We start from the raw sequence: 23,788 nt of genomic DNA on the forward strand, positions 1-23,788 counted from the left end.
ATTCCACCCGGCTTCATTGCTTTCGTTTGAGCGGCGAAGTGACCAGTAGCCTTTTGTGGTGGGTTTGGACGGGAATGGGGGAAAGGAAAGATACAAATCACACACACTCACACATACACCCGCCCAAACTGGATCACTAGGTGTGAGGGTTTGCCCTACTGGTCCTAAACCTAAACATTTGGGTTTTTTTTCGGGAAGCGACCAAAAGGAGGCCAAAACCAACCAACCACCAACGGGGAACTGCGCTGTAATTACGCACGGCCTTTTATGTCTGCTTCTTCTTGCGAGCTGTTTTGGGCCGGCCAAGAGAAGGCCAGAGCAAGATTGAATGTGGGGAAAGGGAGTACAGATAAAACCTGTGCGAAATCCCCAAAGCTCGAAAAAAGCGAACGTGATGATAGCAGCCCGGAACGATTGGGGAAAGAAAGCAGCCGCCTCTAGACCCACCGGCAGTGATTAATCTGTTCGCAGCTAAGAGAGGCGTGAAACTAGAACAATCCCGCAGCAGAACCACGAGCGTGTGAGGGTGGGTGGGTGATGTTGAAAAATTAGTGCCATGAAACTGTTGGGCCCAAATTAGGTCACCGATGCGATCCGTTGCTGTAGCCCAATTTTCGGTGCGGTCTGTGTTTACATCTGTATGAGGGTGAGGGAGAGCAGTGGCTCAATTTGTTGTGGTTTGTGTTGATTGTCATCCAGTGCAAGGAGTGTTTCTTGTGCACGATTTAAAGTTTCACTGAATTTTTGGACCAAATTGTACACTATTCAATCAACGAAATCGAACGAAAGATTTGAACGATCAGCAAAGACACGAACCCTTCCGGGTCGCACGCACTGCCACGATCGATCGGGCCAGGCCCTTGGGGGATGATAATGAGACAATGAAGCGCACAGCTTTTCGTATCACGCATGTAAGACATGGCTTGATTGCTGCTAGCGACGCTGAATGCCGAACCGGCGGGCACTCACCCTTACCCGAGCCACTGACGGAAGGATCCGTGATAATGATAGTAGCTCAAGGGTACTTTCTATTTTGCACTTTCGCTTCAAGGTGTTCAACCTTACCCTTTCTACAGGACTTTTCACTCTTCTCGCTCTCTCTCTCTTGATCGTTCCCACTCCACAGTAATCCAGCACAATCAATGTCAATGCTGTGTGGTTCAAGTACTCTTACACGTTCGGGATCACGCAAGTGTCCCCTCGAGGCCGAACGAGGTCGTTTCGGGAAGGGAAAAAATGCGTTTTACCTGGCTCGAAAAAAACCCCCCGAGAAAGCAGTTCACTTTCGTTCATCGGGTGTCCCGGGTGAAACGGACCGGTTCCCGGGTGTTGTGTAGGTACATGATCACCTGACGGTAGTAGCCACAACAGACGCAACAGTGCGACATACCGCTGCGTCTAGACAGACGGGACAGAGAGAGATTAAGCTTTCCCACCTTTGCTGCTGTGAAAAGAGTGTCAGTGTAACAACTAACACCGGACCGGTTGGTTTTTTCGGTCAATGAAGGATTGCTTGGGTACAACTCAATTTCAAAAAACAGCACCCAACATTCCATTCCGTACAGGTCATACATTTATGCCAAAGGAAGCCAATGCGCGGTTCGCTGAACCGGCGGACCGCCCACAACGAAACGGTCGATGATTATCGAATATATTGGTGGTACATGTTGGCTGCTGGCGGGCTGCTGAATATAGAATTATGTACCGCTTGGCGCTGCTGCATATGTAAACTGCTCTGCATGCGTCACCCCCTCCGAAACAGCTGACGATTGGCGTCCAATTCGCACAGGGACTGCGGTCTCAATCGGGCTTACTTTTTTTTTTTGAACACTTCTATTCTCGAACACGTCGCCTTGACATCAATCGTCGCTCGAAGGGTGCCCGTGCAAGGGTTAGTGGCGTAGCAAAAATGCAAATATCCATCCACTTTTGTCAATCTTGCATCGATCTAAAATGTGTATGCTGGGTGACTGGAGTCTCGTGCCCTTTTTGCCTTTTTTTGTCTTGTGTTGATTTATTTCAAAACAAATCAGTTACATCTGTGTAGCTCGAAACAATCCATCTACGGTTGCAGCGGAGCGACAGGAACAGGAACCGACATTTTTAGAGTGTCCCTTCTAATTTCGTTTCCTTTTAGTTTTGTAACCTTTTGAATAAAGGGGGTAAGGAGGAGAAGGACCACTGATCTATAATAGTACGAGCTAGATCCATGTTTCCGGCTATCGTTCGGCCAGCATCTTTCCTTTCAGCTCCGAACTCCGAAAGCGATCCCCTTTCACCTGTCTACGGGATACGGGCCTGCCACCCAATCAACCAACTGCGGAACGATTAGTTGTTGCTGTGTCTTTTTTGTGTGTGTACAATATACTCAACCGCTCTAGTGAGGGCATTTGAAACAACACCATCACCACCACCGCCAGCATCACCCAAGGCATCGATTATTCTTGTCGCACTAATTTTACAATTTAATTACAACCTGCACACCGAACAGTGGGGTGGGGTGACTGTAGCATTTTAACACTCACACACAGTAAACTCGAGCTCGAGTACTAATGGCCCAGCGCTATGCGGTCAGCATTACATTCTAAACTCCCTTCGGCGTGAGCGGCTCCGGTAATCGCAGCACGTAAGCTACAGGTCCAACAGCGACGGTTTACAGTGTCCGCTTTCAAAATGGCAACAAAAAAAAAATTGCTGCTACGATCTACATTCGCTGGAAGGATCCCTTACATACCGCCTCCTACACATGGGAACGTGACGCATTTTGGAGTGGAGCGGAGTGTGTAAGCATCCTACGCAGCCTTAAGGCCTTGCCCCGGAACGATGGGTGTCTGTTTAAGGAAGGAAAAGAGTATAATTCATGCAACGCACCCGTCCTAGCTGCTGGTCCGTGGCTTAAGGGGTGTGCGCTTGGATAGATTAGAACTTGGGAGCCGCTGTGGCATTGACATACCCGCAGGCTAAACCTACGCAGGTTAGGTGAGTGAATGCGTTTTAGTTAAGTGTAGCTCTCACAGGACGCATTCTCAGCAAAAAATTTAAGCTAATGAAAATAATTGCAATAGTAAGCTTTATTCACCGATCAGCAGGTTTAAGAGTTGAATAACAGTTAGTATACATTTTTCCCGCTAGATGTCTTCAGCAATTTCTACAATTTCTACATTTAATCAACAAATTCATTTAGAGTCGATTCTTCAATTGAAAATTCTAAAAAGGTAGACTTTTTCATCAAATATTGAACCTACCAATGAAGTCTCACTTTGCGTTGTGCACTGTAAATCCCAGCTGCCTCCAAAAAGCTCATTTAGTTTCTTTTTAAGGCACGTCACATTGGTACAGCTCAGATTTTTGCCCCCTTGAATTCTCCAAATTACTGCTCATGCTTAATCTAAACCACGCGATCAATTACCAGCCCGATACAGTTTGACGGTGCACGATTCCGGTTTGATCCATTTATGGACAACGATACATCGTTTATTTTGCCCACCAAACAAACTGTGAATGTTTTTTTGTATGTGTCTCTCTGCTGAGTTGTATATTGGTTTATTTGTCGATTTGTTGGTTGTTTCCTTTTTAATTTATTTCATTTCACGACCACGATCCACGTTGGTGGCATTGAACTGCCTGAAGAATTTCCTTTTAAGTGTTAATGATCAAGCTACCGAGCGGAGTTTCGAATTGCTGCAGAATTTTGTTGCAAATCCTCAATCATTTACTGTTGTTAAGATACGATAAGGATGAAATGCACATTAATTATATGATTTGTCTACTAACATGACATTTAATTTATTGTTTTTCTATTTATTCTTGAACGCTTAGCAATAACGGTCATCAGACGAGTCAAACTAATCTTCTCCGACCTCACCGCACCCAAAACACTATCCGTCACAAAATTAATAGACCCTCCTCGGGGTGTCACATAAATCTTCATTTGCCAAATATTTGCATCCCCTCTACCCACACACACACACTCAAATATCTTTCCCCAACTTCTATAGATGGATTGCTTTTATCAACAAGTTTCATCACGAGGGGCGAAAGTAGGCTATTAGTAGGTGCGGTTGGTCACCGCCACGGTGGCGGCTGCGACGGCCTAGAAAGCGATACGATAGAACAACTTGTATGCACTTTGATCGATTGACTTCCGCCCAAGTGGTTCATCACCGTGACCACCACCGATTTCCAGTTCCATCCGTTCGTTCGTCTGTCCGTCAGTCAGTCAGTCAGTCAGTCTGTTAGTCAGTCAGTGGAGCAGTCAGTGGTGAGAGGGTCGAAACCTCGATAAATCTTACAACCATTTGTCTTATCTCGTTCTCGTGAGTGAGCTGAGCGGGTTTTCTTTTTTATAAAATTTTCCCTCTTCCGTTCCGATATCGCGCAAAGAGGTTCTGGCTGCAACCCGGCTCAAACTAACGGACACAACGCCATTCCGAACACCGGGCAGAGTTGGTGGTGTGTGCTCGCGCGAGAATCGCATGAAATTAATCAAACGCTTGATTTCCGCTGACCACCCGGCGTGGCACACAACTGCTGGTTGGGGAGATTTTTGTTTTGTTTTGTTTTTTTTTTGTAGGTGATGGAAACCACCTTCACGCTATCTATTTTAAATTGGTCGCTTTCCTCCTTTACCCGATCGCATCATTCCCGTACGCCAGTTTGCCAAAGGAAAGTTATTCAATCGCACAAACGGGAACCGATCCTTTCTTGCCTTAACCTCGATTTCCTCTAGAAAACGAGACGGTTGGGAGGGAAAATCTGTTACTTTCGGCCTTAACAAACGGGGTAGCTCAACTCAATCAATAACATCACCACCGCGTCATGAGCGTGCTCTGTTTGATTCAGTGCATTAGCAGCCCGAAGGAACCTTTTTCATCGTTATAATCATTTGGGTGTATAGTTTGGTAGCTAAACCAACTTCGGAGGGGAAAGAATCCACTTTCCTTTAATACGACAAAAAAACCACAAGTCACCAGCATCCGCTCCGATCCGACCTTCGTCACAATCACCCAACCCGACGAGAAAGTGATGAGCGGTGATAACGTGATACCCGATCAAAAAAAAAAGGGGGAGCTTCGAGGCACAAAACCCTCCCTCTTGAAAAAACTTCCCAAAAATCCAGTAAACCATAATGCCACGATTAGCTTTTCCTCTTCCCACTGAAAAGCCACTCTGATCTCTGATGCTTATCGATGCACGCATGACTTTTGAACTTTACAATCTGTGTGGAGGAACGTGTTGTAAAAAGCGGTGGCCAAAACTTTGTCTAATACTGCCCAATGGCACTCCGTAACCTCACCCGTGGCAGTAATAGTTGCCATGTGAGACGGTGTAAAGGGTTAAAGTTTTGGGAGTCGAATAAGAGCGAGAGAAAAAGGGCAACCAAACCCAAAAGCAAAAGGACACACCGAAAACTTTGCTAAACTACCCCGAAGGACTCGACCCGTCGCCGTAGAAAAGCACTGTCGATGGGAGTTACAACTTTTCGTAACTATCTATCCGTAAAACGGTTGGATGTGTAAACCTTACGTTACATCGATGTCCCCCAGTAGCTGTACCGCTACCTCCACGTTTGAGAAGGAGATTGACTTCGGCAGAGAAATGATACGATGTCAACCGTCAAAAAGTCATTTCCGTAATGCACATGGAACTCTTTTGATAGTGTTTTTTTTCTCTTCTCTCTTTCTGTCTCTCTCTTTGGTATGGTACTTTTTGAACTTGAGCTACTGGCAGCTACTGTTACTCGTAAAATCATCTCCCCTTAAACTAGCATCCCACACACACACACACACTCAACGCACAAATCCTGCAGCCTCGTAAACTACGGCCACCCTTCAATGGAAAACTGCACCATCAACATGTTTTACGTTGTTTCCCGCCCCGTTTCCCTGTCTGTCTCTCTCTCTCTCTCTCCCTCTTCTTTACCGATGGTTTATTTGAATACCGGCACCAGTTTGGGTAAGTGGAAAACTTGCTGCGCTAAACGAAACTTTCACGCTGTGTCGCTCCCAGCACTCCTGAGTGCTCTTGGGTACCGGCCACCGCTGTGTGACAACCAGCCTCATCTGACTCATCGTGGCGTACATTCGCGTTAATTACTTAATTGTAGTTTAAGAAGAATGGCAAATTAAACCGACCCGTTCGGGGGGGGGGGGGGATGGGATGAAATGTGGCTAGAAAATATCATTTTAACAAGCAATTGTGGTACATCCGCATTTGAAGCGTCTCATGCTTTTTTTTTGTCTCGAAAGATGCTTACAAACTATAAATAGGAAAAAGGGGGAAATTAATTGCCCAGGAAATTGCACTTGGGTTTAGCTACTATACGGTTGTTGTGAGTGGGAACGCAGGTTCATTTTAATCAAAGGAGTTGTTCAAAATTGCTGCAAAATTTGCAAAATACTTTAAGCAGTCCTTAAAATTAAGAAAGTTTCTCAAATTTTTTGAACAATTTTACACGTTTTTCATATTGTTTAGAGGTTTTTTCGAGCTTTAAATTGCCAGTTGCGCATACTATTAAGGGCTGTGGGTGTCGAAATATCTTTAAGAACACACAAAAAACCCTCGAAAAGAGCTTTACTTTCCACGGTATTGCCTTTACTCGGACTCGATTTTACATCACATTTAAACGTCGACTCGTTTAGCTTCATTAAAGGTACACCACTTTTTGTCACCTTCCTCTGAGGCTAAATTTTCCACCCCAAAACCCAACGGGTCGATTGCTTCACGATGCCGAAACAAGCTAAACAACAAAAAAATCCCACGCCAATTTCTTACACGCTTACAGACCGGCTAGAAGTTCGCATCGGATACGGCAATCGTCCGGGTGTCTAATGTGCCGTTACGGAAAACGCCTCCTTCCTTCGATGAAAGAGTTTTTACACACGCACACACATACTCACACCCAATTCGCCCTTTTAATTCCACCCCATTTCCAATCGGATTCATTCTCCGGCACGGCCCAGAGCTCAGAGTCACAGAGTCGTTCCGAATGCCCATTTCTCAATTTCGGCGGCTTTTTGGAGCAAACGCCCTTGAGGGGTGATTAATTGAGGCTGTGGGACGTTGCTGCTGCAGTTCGGTTCATCTTTTCGCGAACGTACGAGGGCTAAGCCTGCATATGGAATCGAACAGAGAGAGAGAAAAAAGCTCCCAACTGCACATCGAATTGTAATTGTGAGGAAATTGGGTTTGAAGGCTACCTGGTGGTGATGGCTAGCGTACGCCTTGCCTGTGTCCAAGTGCTCGAATTTAGGGCCAATTTAGGCGATACCACAATGACTAGAGCCGAGCGACTAGAGCACAAAGCAACGAACGATCCAAAAAAACGCACATAAAACGCATCACGCGTTTGCCCTTCATGCTGTGTTTCATCTCTCTGTGTGTGTTGCATCGGGAACGAGGGTGGCACAGTTTGTCGACCATTTCGCAACAGTTTCTCAGTCCATTCGTCCCATCCGTAAAGCTCGTCGCTCCGATGGATGCTGTTTGAATCGAACTAGAGAAAAAAAGCCGAACCGAACCAGTCCACGATGTCATTTCAAATGTACTCTCCCACAAATCGATGACATTGACGCTGTGATGACAGTTTGGACAGGGCTCAGGCATCAGGCTGCCACGCCGACGTCCGAGAAGTCCGTGCGTTAGTCTCACCCACGCCGATGATCGCGGTGCCATGGCTGGCGACTATTATTTGCTACGACCTTCATTATTTTTGGAAATCGTTTTGCTATTAAAGGTTGAAATGTCATCACGGTGCGATGGTGGTTTGTGGTGGCCGTTTCTCGGGGAGGACGAGTGGCAGTCCTAACGCACGGGCGTTCGGGAATCGTAATAACCTTGACAGTTGGACTTTGGGACTGGACTGATCGGCTAAACCGTCGTAGCAATGAAGAGTTCATAAAGAGAGTAGATTTAGTTTTATGCATGGAATCATTGCATTGGATTTAAATGGATGGAAGCGGTTTGAATTGGATTTTAAACGCAATGTGTTCAAATCGACGATCTCATAGATTTGATTCTCGCTCTCTCATAGTGGCACATCTAGCATTTATAAAGGTTGATTTTTTTGAGATACGGTACGCGAAGCATGAAACTATAATGTTCACATTCCGCATTAAAAATGCAGGATACCAACGTGCCAATTATCCGATCCAATTAACTCAGAGCATTTGCTATCAGTGATGAATAACTGCAAGAATTTCAATAATTAATCCAATCATTGTTTGGAGTCCTTCCATGGGATGTATTGAGGCCCTAAATATTTATTTTAATTTGATTGAGATTTTGATGGAATTACATCCGGATAGGATTATCCATAGAAGTATTGAAATTTTAACAAAAATCAGAAGAAGTCCTGCTTAAGAAAAACGACTAGCAATGTATAGTCTTGTTATTGATTATGGTCGATATTAATCAGTTGAATGAAAGGTGTAATGAACAGATGTCTTCTGGTGTCTTGTACTCACACACTTTTACAACAATCATTTTGACAACGCTTTCCCAATCTGATTGACATCTCTGAGGCAGGATTAATCAAAAACACTAGCATACCGATTCGGTGCTATTTACATGCCTCGCAACACTGTCCAATGCACAATAAAACCGATCAACATTCACTCTTGTCTTGCGCTTTTCCTTTTCCCATATAAAGCTCCCTTGCAGCTTACAGCTAAGCAGCATGTCGTACAACCATGGGGTCGATTTTATAGATGCCTCGTAGAAAGACACAGCTCAAAGTGACCATCTGAATGGCTGCAGTTTTACAACACTCACACGCAGATGAGGTTCAAACACGAATTAACGCGTTCCCTTTTTCCTTACCCTAACGTTCGTTTGTTGGTTTCGTTTTACTTTTCCCCCCGAGCAAGCCAGCAACATCACGACGGGCGGGTGCATTCACACGGATGCGACCGCTGTCTTGTGTCTTGTCAAACCGGCTGCTCGTTTTGTTTTGTAAAGTGATTTTATGTTTCCCGCCCCGGTCGCCTGGGCTCCATCCGTGCTTCCGTAATCCACTTTCGTTTGGGACGCGCGGTTGACAACAACAACAAAAAACTAAGCCGGCCCCCGGCGGGAGGTATTGTGCCCGCTAAACAATGCGCACCGCGGATGCGATAGGGACAAGGGAAGCCTACGCTTCTTACCGGGAAGCTGCACCGGGCTTATGTAAGCCCGTTTCGGGGACCGTCGGTACTGTCAATCTGACGGGCTTATGCTTCAGTCTTGCCAGCCGTGCAAGGGTGCAGACAAGGGAGGGGCTGGCTATCTTATAGGATGATCTCCCTCTCACCTAGTGGGTGAAGTGATCTTCTTCAGGTAGCGCATGGTCGCTGCAAGAGTTCCCATTTCGTTATGGAACGTTACAGGCTAGGCTTACAGATCTCCACTTCTTAACGTAAACTCATCAGAGAAAAGCAATTCACAACTTTCCCTTTTTTTATTTTCTCCCCCATCTAATTGATGTCTCAAAACCGGGCGCCCGGTTTTATATTGCCTTTGCTCTTCTCCCTTTTGTGGCTTTGTATCTTAGACAGTTTCTCTTCACAACCGGTACCCTTTTCTCAGAGTTTGTTGTAAATGCTTTAAGAACCGTAAAACAGCTTGATCCTCCAACTATTCTTTGCCTGATTTATGATGAATCTTCTAACCATCCCAAAACACGCCAGTTAAACCTCATTCTAGAGCAAAAGGGCTTCACATTCACAAATGGCTTCACAACATCGAGATGTTTCGAGATTCCAAGCCCCTAGCTGGATCAATTAAAGCCTTTCCTCCTGGAACAACTACTTTAAACCCAACGCGCTCCAATGCCTTTCACCGGAACAATCCCCAGTCCCCCGTGGCCCCGGGGACCCAAGCCGGCGTAATCTCAGAGCACCATTGCCGAGTGATAAATTATGAACTAATCATTTTATCCGAACTAAATGACTATAATTAAAAATTAATTGCCTCTGCTCGTGTGCCCGGCCGAGCGACCGACCCCGTTGGCCAGTGGGCGCTGGGATTAGCGTCGACCGGATGTCTTCGTCCCGTTCGACCGGAAAGGAGATGGTGTCCTTTTGGTGGGGATAGAGAGGCGTGTACGGTTTTGTGTCGGGGATTAGTGTTAGAGCAGAAGAAGCTCAACATTCAACAGTAACTTCACACGCAAACACACACAGACATACATACAGGATTCATCAAACGTGTTTCAAGAAATGGTTCCCCTTCAAGAAGAGGGGCGTTTGTTTGAGCAAGGGATTAAGGGAGCCTTGGCTCGCGAAGTGAGGTGGTGAGGTTAGCAAAGGATTCACTCGTCGGTAGACTTGTTTCAAAGGTCAACAAACATTGGCAGGATAATCGAAAACGATGTAAGATAGAGCGAGCAATCATTATTATCCTCTTTGGATTATTTGCTACCTTCAAACCACTATCGGCCCCACACTTCTCGATGCGGACGACAACACACACAAACACAGCAAACAACCACTTAATGCGATGCGGTGCATTATGATCCGGTTTAGTAGTGCTGCGATGCTCCCTTCGCCTTTACAGCTTATTATGCTTCGGTACTTTTCATTTAGATTGATTGCTGCTCAGTTCTGTCTTTATCGCCGGCACCGTGCAGCTTTCCTTTCCACGTCAACTGCACCGCAACTGACCTTTGGTGCAATTTGTCTGGTCCGGTTTTTGCTCTAACGCGATGCTCACGTTCGCTTTCGCTAATAGGCCCTGTGCATCATACACAACCTTACGCAGGGCCTGAGACCTATCAATTTCCTCTTTATGCGCGTCCCCAAGGGGAGCATAAATTGATAAACACATAACACACACACACACACGCCCCTGATTGGTTTCTTGGGCGCGTGTGTTGTGCGCGTTTCTGCGCAGACCATATTTGCATTCATAAATCCGGGAAAGTGCCTTATTTTATGCGCCACGCGTCAATAACCGCGAGGAGGTTGTTTGTTGCTTATTTTGTTCGTTTTGTTCGTGTGTTTTTTTTGTTATTACATTTTTGCTACCGTTTGCGTACCTAGTGATTACCGTAAACATCTCTTTAATGGCATGGTGGTTGTCGTAGAACTTCATCTTGAAGAATACGGTAAGCCTAAACTCAAACGTACTTGCTTAGGCTTGACATTTTACTGCAGGGTTCGCGCTTTTAGTTTTTGGTTTAGTGTTTTAGTATTTGCATATTATAACATTTACTCATACTTTTCCCTTTTAATAATGTTTTTACTGATCAATAAATATAATTTTTGATTAATTCTGTTTCTCGTTATGTGTTGTAACTTTGTTTGCTTCTTTATTCATTATTTTTAGCAATTTCGAATAATTTTAGTTAAAGAAAGATTGAAATATGCACTTTTCAACATCTATACCGGTTTTAAATACAAACACGCGACAAATAAATTAGATAAAAAATAAAACAATGAAATAACGAACAAATTTAAACACCAAACAAAGCAAAACCAGCAAAAGTTTAACAAAATAATATAATAAAATAAGAAAAGAAAATAACAGAACAATATCAACATCATGTTATATTAGTGAACTGCCTCAAACCTACTCAAATGCAAAAGGAAACCCTATACCAATCCCTAAAACCAGCCCATCCAATCGAGTCCATAATTTGTGATCGTTTATGCTTGTTTCGCCAATTGGAAAACGCCACCTGCAGCATTCCCCTTTCCCGTTTGAATCGTAAAATCAAACAACCTAGCATCTACAGCAGCTTCCATGTTTATGGTCGCCTGATCAAACGGTTTGGGGGGCCTTCGGCCGAACGAATACACTAATATTTTCGATTTTCCACCCGATGCCCTTTACACCGATTCAGCGCCTACAGTAGGGAACAGCTACCCCGATAGCTTCAAGCCCTGTCAGCAGGAATATAGCAGGGGGGGGATGATAAAATTGTTGCATTGTTTTCATATTTAAAGCAAGCACACATCTCATACATTTATAGGTGTTATCAAAAAAGCAACCGAACGACCAAAGCAGCTTCCACTGTGGCGCTCACCAAAGCGACCGATTTTAAACGTACATAAAGTGAACAGATTTTATCGTCCCCGTTTCATCATAACTCTTTATGGTGATATTAAATATGCCACGGTTACGGTACGCCAGGAAACACACACACACACAACACAGCGTCCACAACAATTTCGTTCCCAATTCCACCCCAATTCCCCTCAAGGGGGAAAGTGTTTATGTGTGTGACATGATCCTGCTGGTAAGCCTCGCCAGGCACAATCGCTTCCAAATGGGATTCTAAACGGGTCTAAGCCATCGTTTCCCACTGTGAAACACTGTGCAGTAGTTTTGGGGTGGCAAAAGTTTCCTACCATTTCGGGTCTTTCGGGCATGAGTGTGTTCATTCCAGCACAGTTAAATCTTGCTCAAACTTTGCGCTCTACCGGCAAAAGCCACTCGATTTGATAGCACTATCAAATGCCGGCACAACGTCACTCTGCTCCGCCTGCACCGTCTTTTCCGAACGCATTATCATTCCCATCATCCCCATCATCATCATCATCATCATCAACTTCATCAACATTATAATCGGTAATGACCTTCCCCAGGTTTTTACTCCGTGCAGCGGTTAAAAGGCAACACACGGGGGTACACACACATGGCAACCCCGGTAACTATCCGTACAAAACAAAGCGTATTTGCATAGGCACAGCATAAATTCTACCATTCCTGCCATGTTTGTGCCGTAGCTCCGTACCGATGTTCTTATCAAAATTCAGTGTCCTCTGGTACACGGGTACAAGTTTTTAAGCCAGAACCCTCCAAACCCACACACAGACAATCCACCTGCGATCCGGCGAGCGACGAACCGGTGCAAAAAACATGCCCGAGCAGTGCAAATATTCTTACGAACAAACAATTTGCATTTGAGCATAAGCACAATAGCCCCCGCCCTCTCGCCCCCGTCACCACCATCACCACACTGTCCCCGCATGCTGGACGATCAGGATCAGGACCGTGGTCGTGAAGTGTTTGGGATTAGAACACGGTCGCCAGGCTCGTCACGGAGGGCAGATACTGACGAGCAAAGCGGTCGTGGTCCCGTTTGTGCCAAGCGGCGGAACGGTCTGTAATTTGCATGCATTAAAAAGCAGCTTGCCCGGCGCAAGACTCCTCCGGGCCAGCCCCAACAGTACACACAGCCGGGAACGGTAACGGGTGACGCGTCCGAGATTGTTCCGATGCAGAGCCAGCGTTGTTGGCCTGCGCGGGTGCATCATTAGCAATGCCCATCTATAGAGTATCGCATGGCAAACGGTGCACACTGCACTATTTGGAGCCTCTCGAGCATTGAGCAGCGCGATTTGGCGAGTTTAGTGCTCCTCTTTCTTTTCCATTTGGTTCAATGTTTCTCCGTTCTTCTCTTTTGGCTCCGTGCTTTTAAACCGTAGAGCTTTACCGTAGAGATTTTGTTCTTCTCTTTATTTTTGCATATTTATACTCCTTCTTCTCCCATCTTTTACCTTCCCATTTCACTGACTGTCAAGTTCGATCAAGTGTTCAACCAGCGGAAAATCAACCGTTGAGGTACTTAGCCAAAAACCACCATCCCCGCCGCGAAAGCGGACAACGGGATAACGATTATGGGTACGCGGAAAATGGCTATACATCTAGAGTGTCCTCACTCGAACACAGCAACGAGCGTGCACCATAGCCTCGGTTCAGTTCACCACCAGAGTTTAAATATGAAAATGATGATGCTCTCTGTTGGTTGAACTCTCTAATACGAACGAAAGTCGAAGCAAAAACAGTACAATCTCTCTTCCTATCCTATTATAAGCTACAGCCAGAACTGCTTGCGGTAGAGTTCGAACGTTCTTTGATGGAAAGAAAAAAGCCAAAACACTGATCCCGAATGATATTGTACACAGGGATTTCCCCCCTCTCGATTCCATATCGGTTCGATGTGGAGTACATTTCGCTTCTTGTTTTTTTCGGAGGTTGCAGCAAGCTCCCGTGCGAGCTTTATTATTTAAGCACACGTGCCCGAGTGCTCATCTGCATTCTGGAGTGCTTTCGAGCATGACCATGATGGTGGTGTGCGTCATAGGGATGGAACGTGTATTGACCAGCTTCATTTTATGCTACCATTGCATGGTTTCTATCTGTTTGTGGGGTGAAAAAAATTCCTCCAAAAAGCATTTCCCTTTCAATATCATCTATTGGTGCAGTGTCCATAACTGGCAAGGCTATTCGATGGGATGAGTTTATTTGCACTTTGTGCACAAGAAGCACACAGTAACACTGCCATGGTTAGCCTCGTTTTGGGGGACACTTTTGAATGGGAAATGTCCCCATAATGGTCCACGACACTCGCTGTTCCATTTTCTACAGCAAAATGATACCAATTTTTAAGAGAAAATGGCCTTCAGAGTGCTTTGAAATAGAAGTTGACTTATTATAAATGTCTTTAATGTCAACTGGATATCATTTGACACAATTTTCTACATATTATCCAGAGAGAAAGAGATTAACTTTGATTGATTTAAGTAGATCGTAAAAATGATCTTTGAAAGGTTGTTGTTTTGCATTCAATTCGAAGATTATTTTCGAGTAATATTCAACTTCTCGCTTTTGTAAAGCAAAACACGTTTTTTCTCGTACTAAAATACCCCTAAATATTTAATTATTACTTTACAGCAAGGGTCACAATGCTCAATCTTGTCATGGAACCTTCCATCACGATCCCAAAAGCTATAACGCCATCACAACAAAAATGACACAAACCTTCTTGTTTGAAGAAATTGAAAATGAAGCATTCAAAAAAAAAACGGGACAAATTTAAACCTCATTTTCCACGATGACCCCGCTCATAACATTATCCTTTTTTCTTGTCCGTACTTCCTAGGAAAATCCTTTCGTCGAATTAATCCTTCACGCTCCATTACGCTTCATTTCAAATTGACACGAAGACGAAGTTTTTCTGCTCTTTCTGTGGCGGATGCATCATTTTCTATTATTTTTCTATTCTACAAATAAAAGAATGCCTTACAGCCCCTTTGGCACATTGTTCCTCGGTCGAAATGAACAACAAAAAAGGACGGTTGCGGTTGTGTTTTTTTCTGGTGATCGCGAGCAGTGATAAAAGTTTATGCTTTATTGCTCACGCAGACAAATACATACCGTTCCGGCTATTCACAATATAATGTCCTTTGTCCTTCCCGCAACGCAAAGCGCAACTTGCGAACCAAACAAGGGTTTGACTTTTCATTTTCACCTTTTTTTTGCTTCTACCTTATGCCCCTAGGTTAAAAGGCTCTAAAAGTCGGAGAAAAGAATTCATTCTTCCTCCACCCTCCGTGCGTTGAGCGTTCTTTTGAGCTACTAACGACCATGCACCAATGAAGGGGGGGGATGAGGTGTTAATTTAACGTCTAAATACGTACGTAAGCAAATGACAGCCGGAACAACGGTCGGCGCCACGACCACGATGGTCCACGACATTCCAAGGACGGCGGGAGCGCGCGAGCAATAAAGAGCAGGGAGTGAATCAGATTAATATCACCACCGATAGACAGTCGGTGGGTGGGTTTAGGGCGGTTGGTAGCAACAAATAAAACTGTAAAAAAGGAGTGTTGGCAACAATAACTCTAACCGTACATCATAGTCCCTTCCCTTGTTGCTGTGTTTATGTTGTAAAAGTTTCTAAAGAAAAACCCGTCTCATAAAACACGCCCAACTTCACTCATCACTCATTAAGCTTAACGAGACTCGTTGTGTATTGTGAAAAAGTGACGATCAAACGACGAATTGGTTGCAAAGCGGGGTAAACTAAACTGCAGACGAGAAAAAAAGAAGCAGAAGATATATAACTAACGAGTCTCATAATAAAGTTGTCTTTCTAGGATATAATGATATTGAATGTGCTAGATAAAGAGTGCGAGAAAGAGAGAGAGAGAGTCATATAGAGAAGGAGAGAAAAGGAGTTTATCGTTTTAGTCGTGTAACATAATTCCATAAATCAAAGCAAGAACCCTAAACCTCAGCCAACTTACATCCTGTGATGGGGTTGCAATTACAGTTTACAGGTTGTCTGGCAGTATTTTGCAGGGTGTGCCTTACTCCACTTAATGTCATTAAATTGTGTAACCAATTACTACTAACAATTTAAGTGCTGTCTTCAAGCATGTCTGTGGATGTGTTATACTTCTCAATAAGTACAGTTTTTACCAATAATTTCCCTTCAAATAAAGGTTCCTGAATTCGCTCTTTTTATCTGAAATTAATGGCCAACCCTATATCTGTAACAAGCAGCCCCGCACACCCTTATCACATAATCCGCTTCTCTTTGGGTTCTGTTTGAACAAAAAAAAACACCTGAGAACCACTGTAAACCTCAACCTAACGAACAAGAACCCAGTCCAGTCTTGATGGAGAACTTTTAATTACGGATCCGCTTCTATGGGGACACACGTTCCCGCCGGTGTCACCGGCCTGGGCCATGGCGGCAGGGGCATCGAACAGGTGTGAGCAACCCCCCCCTCCTCCATTCTCCCCTCCTTTGCTAAAGACACGCCACGGGGATACTCCCGGACGGTTCCCGCTGGCTATGTGCAAAACCGTTTTCTTTAATTAGAATCCGGTTCAAGCCCATCTGAGGTTGAGATTTTTCTTCCAAACACCTCACCCTTTCCTGCTTTTTTTTTGTGCTCCTCAACAAGGGTACTTGTTGGTCTCTCTTTGTCCGTACGGCGGTCGCACCCAGTGCCCACAGAAGACCCGTTCCCCGATAAAGGATAACAAAGTTGAGCTTTTTCTTGAGCCTGTTTGTTTGTTTGTTTGCTTGTACCGGTCTGTCCACCTGAAGGGTTTGTGCGTAGCTTACACATCCTTTCACCACCGCCGCGGCCGGTAGCCCCCCGCCGTTAATTAATAATTATCATCAACGTCACCAGAAGCGTTACAGTCGTCGCCATTTGATGCTGGTGCTGTTCTGGTGACAAACCTCGCCACTTTGAGATGAATTCTTTCACGCTGGTGTCGTCCGCTTTGATGTCCGCTTTGGTGGGACCTTCTTCAACCGGTTCGCTGAGTATTCTAGTCATTCGTTTGGCTCGCCCGCTTGCGGAATGCTTGCCTGGTTGGGGGGTTGGGTTTACTTACGATTACGCGTTTTTATCACACCTGCCCTGCCTTCCATTGCTGGTGCTGCTGCTACACCTCCAAGCTCCATACAAGTTAGTGACTTCAGGCCTTCATAAAACTCAAAATCCTTCGACAGATCTTGGTTTACCTGGCCGGGAGAAGTTTAATGCATTTCTTTGCTTACCACCCAGCCCCCTTCCGGCGGGCTCCGGCCGAAAGCATCTCCGGTTCCGGTTCCGAACGACGCCAAAGGACCATCATAAAACACACAGAAAGAGAGAGAGAGAGACAGAGAGAGAGAGAGAGAGAGAGAGAGAGAGAGAGAGATAGACAGTGAAAGATAGAGAGACAGCGCCGGGTGGTGCCTTCCTGCTGGTTTTAGTTTTTATGGTACACCTTCCAAGCACCTGTGGCGAAAGAGTCCACCAATTCATACGCAAAAAAAGGAGTTTGAAACCCAAGATCTTCCTCTCCCCCTCAGACAGCAACTATATCGCCATCTGCTTGCCTTGGAACGTCCTTTTTTTTTGCTGCTACTGCCCACACCGGACATCCTGGCGCAAGCGTGTGCACACCTTCCCCAATAGAGCGACAGCGAGGCGGACAAGCAAGAAAGGGCTTTATCAGTGTCGTTAATTTTTATTCATGAAAAACCGCACAAATAATGCTTGCCCCCGTTTTTCTCCCGGAACACCTTTTCGTTCCGTTTTCTTTGGCAGCATTTTTTTGTGAATGCCTATAGAATAGCCACATCCTTTGGCTGGCGTGCAAGGAAAGCCTTTCCAGACCGACCGACTTTACGGTTTTAATGAACAGCTTCTTAAGCTCGGGCTCTTTCCAATTTCCGGCTGGCATGAGCAAAAGGCCTGACTCGTAAAACTTGGGGCTGGTACAGTTTGTAATTTTTTGGCACGAGTCTCGGGGTAGGCAATTTAAGATGAGTTAGGGAGAGGTGGTGGTAGACAACTGTGTCATTTTTTAAATTGCAACCCAAAATTATTCATCATTCACCGAGTGTTTATGTAATTGAAAATAATTTTTTAAGGCTTTTGGGAGTTTAAAAAAGTACACTCAAGCGTCAATTTAAATTGCACTTGCTAAAACCACCCCACAAGGCCTTAAAATGCTTCCCACACTTTATGGGGGTTAACAGTAAAAACTGGTGCGCATAAATCTTCCCTTTTGCCGGAGTGATGTGCATACCTTTTCTGCATCTTAAAATAAACGAACCGGGAGCTTCTGACGCATAGAAATTAACGTATTAAAACACTTTCAAACGAACTCTGCCCGGCCCGGCACGGAAGATGAGGATTCATTTCCATTCCATGAAACACACGGACGGGCGGGCCGTAAATGTAGGCCACAACTGCTGACTGCTGCACGTACGATGAGTCTTTACAGCAGAACCAAACACACAGGGAGAAAGAAAGTCGCTGTGGGATGGTAAACCCTGTTTGGCTATTTGTTGATAATTAGGTAAATGTCTTGGGCAGCCTACTTGCTTGGGTGAAAGAGAGATCGCACTGGGAGTGGGTGTTAAATGTGTGAATTTTATGACACATGTAACGGAACTCAGACAAATCCAGGTTTCATCTCGTTCCTCTAACAGCCGTAGTGCACTGTACTGATGTTTGTTTTCTGTTTCTCCCTTTTTATTAACAGGTCATGTGTTGAGAGACACCCTGCTTCTCTGTAAAGCAAGCAAGAAGCTGATCGTCTGGCAGTGGTTGTAAAACCACACCAACGACGACGACGACGACGACGACGACGACGACGACGACGACGACGACGACGACGGTGCAAGACAGTAGCGGGGAGCATTCACCCCGTGGTACAGCCGGCAGCCGCGGTGCCACCGTGCAACCGCCGAAAACGGCGCTCAGCGGCAGCAGCATCATACTGCAACGGCGGCATCGACGCGGGCCCTCGCCGTCAGCGCAATCGGTCGAAAATGTGATAGACCCATCCGCGGACGGACGCTCCGGAACCTCGATCGGGCAGCAGATCGCCAACTACTTTCTGCGCATCCGGCGCAGCCGCTCGTCCCACGCCGTCACGCACACCGCCGATCCGACCGGTAGCCGGAACCGGACGAACAGTAGCGGTACGGGCCAGCAGCAGCAGCAGCAGCATCACCATCATCACCATCACCACCACCGTCCAACGTCGTACGGTGGGCAGCTGACGAGTTCGGCAAGCTGCAGCTTTGGCAGTCAGCACGACGACGGTGACGAGGTCGACGAGGACGCGCACGTGGAGGAGAAGCAGCGGCTGCACCAGACGGTAACCGTGGGCAACAGCACCCAGTCGTCCGCCAGCATGGCCGCCACCGATGGGCAGATCATACTGGCCGCGTCCCGCTTTGCGCCGGACACACCGCCCGCCTACCTGCGCGACTTTGCCAAGTGCGATCTCCCAGCCGTCGGCAAGATCGTCAAGGGCCAGTACTACAGCCTGGGCGTGCCGACCCTGTCCAATCCGTCGCTGCAGAGCACCGCCCTGTTTCTCAACGCCGGCCGCAAGTACCAGATCCTCGCGCAGCCGATCAAAATCAAGGAGGGGCGCAAAAACACGCACGTCGGCCCGAAGGTGCTGATACCGGAGACGTACCCGGGGTACTTCGAGCTGCTGAGCGAGGACGGCCGGTCGACGCGCTGCATCGAGAGCGTGCTGGAGCTGTCCCGGCGGCGCAACTTCCGCGTGCTGGTGCGCGAAACGGTGCGCTGCAACCACAACAGCAAGTCGCTGCACGCGGGCGAAATACTCACCACGATCTCAGACAATGGCAAGTACCTGCAGTGCCGCACGTCCAAGGACGAGGTCGTCAGCCTGCCATTAGAAGCCAAAGCGAAGTTTTCCCCGATCGCGAAGGAGGACAGCATCAGCGGCGTGCACACGGTGCGCAATCTGCTCCAGAAGCGCATGCCGGTGACGGTGCGGCTGGTGCACGGGGCCGCCCCCAAGGGGCTGAAGCAACCGTTCGTGCCCGAGCTGCGGCTGCTCGGGTGCGTGGAGGTCGATCGGATATTCGCGCTGCCGCTGCAGAAGGACATGGATTTGGTGTCGGTGCCGCTGAACGCGAAGATCAAGATACAGCGGGCGAAGAACATGGAGCAGCTGGACCATTTCATCGAGTACTCGCGCTTCCTGGACAAGGCGCAGCGGCTGCTGGTGGATGCGCGCGACCGGCTCCAGATCATCGACCTGAAGCTGACGGACAAGGAGAAGAAGGACTCGGCGAAGGCGGTCGCGGCCGCCCACAAAACGATGGCCTCCACCCTGTCCGGGCTGACGGCGAACGGGTACGTGCTGAAGAAGAGCAGCAGCTGTGATTCGAACCGCTACTCGCCCGAGATTGCGAGCGGAAGTGGTGGTGGTGGAGGTGGTGGAGGGGGTGGAGGTGGTGGCAGCCAGAACGGTTCGATCGCGGACGAGTACGACGAGATCGACCAGATCTACGACTACGTGCGCGGGTTGGCCCCGCTGCCCAAGAATCAGTACAAGTTTGAGGCGATCGAGCCACCGCCGCCGGGTGGATCTTCACCGCCGACCGGTGCCACGACGCCACTCTCGAACGTGCTGCTCGGACCGGCGACGCACCAGCACAGCCTCAAGACGGTGGAAAACATGAAGACGGCCCAATCGAACGTTCTAAACAACAACAACAATCACTACGACACAAGCAACAACAATTATTGCAACATTATCAAGTACTCCAACCACACCCAGCAACAGCCGTCACAGCAGCAGCCGCCGCAGGCGCATCATCACCATCATCATGGCCATCACCATCACAGCCATCATCAGCACACGGCTTCCAACAGTCTCGAGTCATCGTCCAAGCACGCCCTCAACGCCATCAACAACAACAACCATCACAGTGGGCACAGTGCGACTACCACCGGGCCGATCGATCACAAACCGATCCCGCCTCCGATCGAGACGATACCGGGCAAGAAGCTGCCGGAGAAGCGGCAACGACCAACGCTGCCGAAGCTGTACTTCAAGAGCAGCATTGGGATGCATCAGAAGAGTCCTACACCTGGCACGACCGCGATCAGTCCACTAAGTGGTGGTGGTGGTGCTAATGGAGGCATAGTGCATCATCCACCGATCGCCATCACGCCCAAGGAGATTGCGGTGGAGCCGCAGAGTCCGCTGTTTCACATCCGGTAAGAGGACTTCAGACTTCAAACAAACTCCCAATAAAAATGCAACTCCTAACTGAGTGAATTCTCCCCTCATTTCAGATACAAAAGCCTGAGCAGCCTGCAGCTGGCCGCGACCACACCGCAACAAGACACCCATCCAGTCACACCGATCTCACCCTCGCCGAAGGGCCAGTCGTCCGGCCAGGACAAGAACCATCTGCTCTCCAAGTCGGCCAGTGCGGCGGGGGCCGGTCCGGGCGCTCGCGAAGGTACGCTCGACTCGTCGCGCAGCGGTGGCCGTACGTCGGGCGATTCGGGCAAGCTGCCGGAGAAGAAGTCCCGCCGGCTCAGCCGGCCGCGCAGCCTCTCGAACCTGGTGTGGGATCTGCGGCCCCACAAATCGTCGACCGAAAAGTCCAAGAAGAAGCTGTACCTGCACCAGTTCGACCGGCAGCAGGGTACGCTCTACCTGTAACGTGTGGATTTTTTGTTTCTGTTGTTGTCCAGATTTCCTTCCAGAGTATAGTACGGTTTAGTCAAAGCGATTGATGGCGAGCGCTGATATATGTTGAGAAGGTGAAAATAGGTGGCGTATGGTGTGTGCGAAGAAGATAGGGCATTTTGAAGAGAGAGAGAGATAGAAAGAGAGAGAGAGAGAAAGAGAGAGAGAGAGGGAAAAACCCCTCCAGAAACAACACAACAGTTTGTGCGCCCAGCTTTTAAAGTCTTCTCCTTCCAAACTCTTCTCCTCCTTAAGGAACCTTCTCTTTGGTCCTCTCACAACTCAGCTCACTGTGTCTTTCTCACTTGTCCAATGTGATCCATGTTGTGTGCGTGTGTGTGTCTATGTATTGTGTAATAGTAGAATGGATTATAAACAGCAGTTAGTAGTCTAGCTTCCTCTTCCCCCCCCCCCAATGTAGAGGTAGGCAGTAGTCGTAGTAGTGGCAATGATAGTAGTAGTAGCAGCAGCAGCAGCAGAACGTGTCATTCCACAGATGATTTGTTCGATGTTTGGACACAACACCTACAAGAAAGCAGAAAGGATAGTAGGGAGAGGATAGTAGAGATCGGCAATCAGTACCGGTCAAATGGCCAGCATCTGCAGTACACGGCACGCTTGTTATTGTTGTTGTTGTTCTGGTTCGCTCCACAGGGAGCTGCAAGTAAGAAGATTCCAATTGGAAAAGAGCTTCACACAGGGAGGATCGAGTGATGAGTACCGAACAGACGAAAGGCTGGAATTTAGTGTATTAGAAGTAGGGATTTATTTGTCTCCCTCTCTCTCTTTCTCTCTCTCTTTCTCTTTGGTGTTTATTTTTTTCCCCCAAGAGTTCTTCTTTCAAACATTCTTTTTCAACTCCTCAGTTTAGTTTGCTATTTAATTTTATTTGCCATCGTCGTCGCTAAAGGCTGTGTGGTGTTTTGAGAAACGTTTCAGTTTACAAGTTTAGTGCATAGAAGTTTAACGTGTAACGCCGCTCGATTGGGGCTCGATTTGGTCGAGCTTTTCCCACTCCTCTTCGTTTGAATTAGGTTTTTCAATTAAGTGATTCAGTTAGAAGGCGCACCATAAAGCGCATACAGTAGTAGTAGTAGTAGTAGTAGAAGTACATTTATACACACTCTGCCCCGGTGCACACGACCGCGAGACTATGGCTTTCCCGCGCGCTTTCCAGTGTGCAAAGGAAGGAGGAGACCGGGCAGGAAGACTCGAACAGACGAACGAACAAACGAACAAACGAACGAAGTATTTGGTGTGTGTGTGCGCTGTTTTAATTCAGTTTAATTAACGAAATCCCTCTTAATAGACGCCCTGTTTGGGGGCCCCCGCGCACACAGGTGCAAGTGCATTTCCGTGTTTGAAAAATCCAAGTTCGCTTGCTAATCGACTTGCAACAGGTGTATGGGGTGTGTAAGTGCATCTTGGCCACCTGTTTGCAAAACGGCAGCAGATGAAATTTTTATTTTTCAACACATAATTTCTAAAGAAAAGAACTACCCACACACTTAAAAACATAAAAAGAGAACCAAAACCACCACAAACCACACAATGTGCGACAATCTGGATACAGTGCGTGTGTTAGGAATGTGTGATTGTGCTTTTTGTTTTTGGATTAGTGTCTTCTTGTTTGTTGTGCATAAGATTTAGTGCTCTCCCTTTTCATTTCGTCTGCCGCACTGCTCACTACTACTACTAGGTCTGCTTACACTGCTAAGTAATTGATGATGATGATGACGATGATATCCTCACCAGAGTGGTGAGGAGGCAGAACCTTCCACACGCTAGGTGTGCTAGGTGCCGCGCGCTAAGGAACAGTCATTTTAGTTCTTAATTTAAGTCACTATGAATTAATCCCCCCCTCGTTCTTTTTAAATAAACAAAAAATGCTCTATCAACAAACAATGCGAGTGAGAGAGTTTTTGTTGCGAAGTTTTGTGCACCTAAAATGCATCCCGAAAGCGTCCTATTCCGTGATTTAGTATTAAGTACTAAGAACCACATTTAAGACCTCTTCTAATGCATCCTTTAG

The 23,788-nt window shown here is 46.9% G+C and overlaps 2 protein-coding genes across 2 annotated transcripts in view; both read left to right on the forward strand.

The window, feature by feature from the left end:
* Positions 1–18,872, forward strand: part of LOC120894982 — a 134,861-nt gene extending 115,989 nt beyond the window's left edge. The window contains exon 7 of the mRNA XM_040297916.1: positions 18,766–18,872. Within this exon, the coding sequence (XP_040153850.1) occupies positions 18,766–18,836 (71 nt within the window). The 3' untranslated portion in view covers positions 18,837–18,872. The remainder of the gene's footprint in view (positions 1–18,765) is intronic.
* A 527-nt stretch (positions 18,873–19,399) lies between these two features.
* On the forward strand, positions 19,400–23,661 carry LOC120893346 (midnolin homolog). The gene is made up of 2 exons (XM_040295161.1): positions 19,400–21,275; positions 21,354–23,661. The coding sequence occupies exons 1-2, from the start codon at positions 19,423–19,425 to the stop codon at positions 21,727–21,729; spliced, it is 2,229 nt and encodes a 742-aa protein (XP_040151095.1). The 5' UTR covers positions 19,400–19,422; the 3' UTR covers positions 21,730–23,661.
* The last annotated feature ends 127 nt before the right edge of the window (positions 23,662–23,788 follow it).

This window comes from Anopheles arabiensis, chromosome 2 (assembly GCF_016920715.1).
Source record: "Anopheles arabiensis isolate DONGOLA chromosome 2, AaraD3, whole genome shotgun sequence".
Taxonomy (NCBI): Eukaryota; Metazoa; Arthropoda; class Insecta; order Diptera; family Culicidae; genus Anopheles; species Anopheles arabiensis.

Coding starts and splice junctions, on each gene's coding strand:
- LOC120893346 (XM_040295161.1), top strand. CDS start 19,423: ATGGCCGCCACCGATGGGCAGATCATACTGGCCGCGTCCCGCTTTGCG. Junction 21,276..21,353: donor AGTCCGCTGTTTCACATCCG/GTAAGAGGACTT, acceptor CCCTCATTTCAG/ATACAAAAGCCTGAGCAGCC.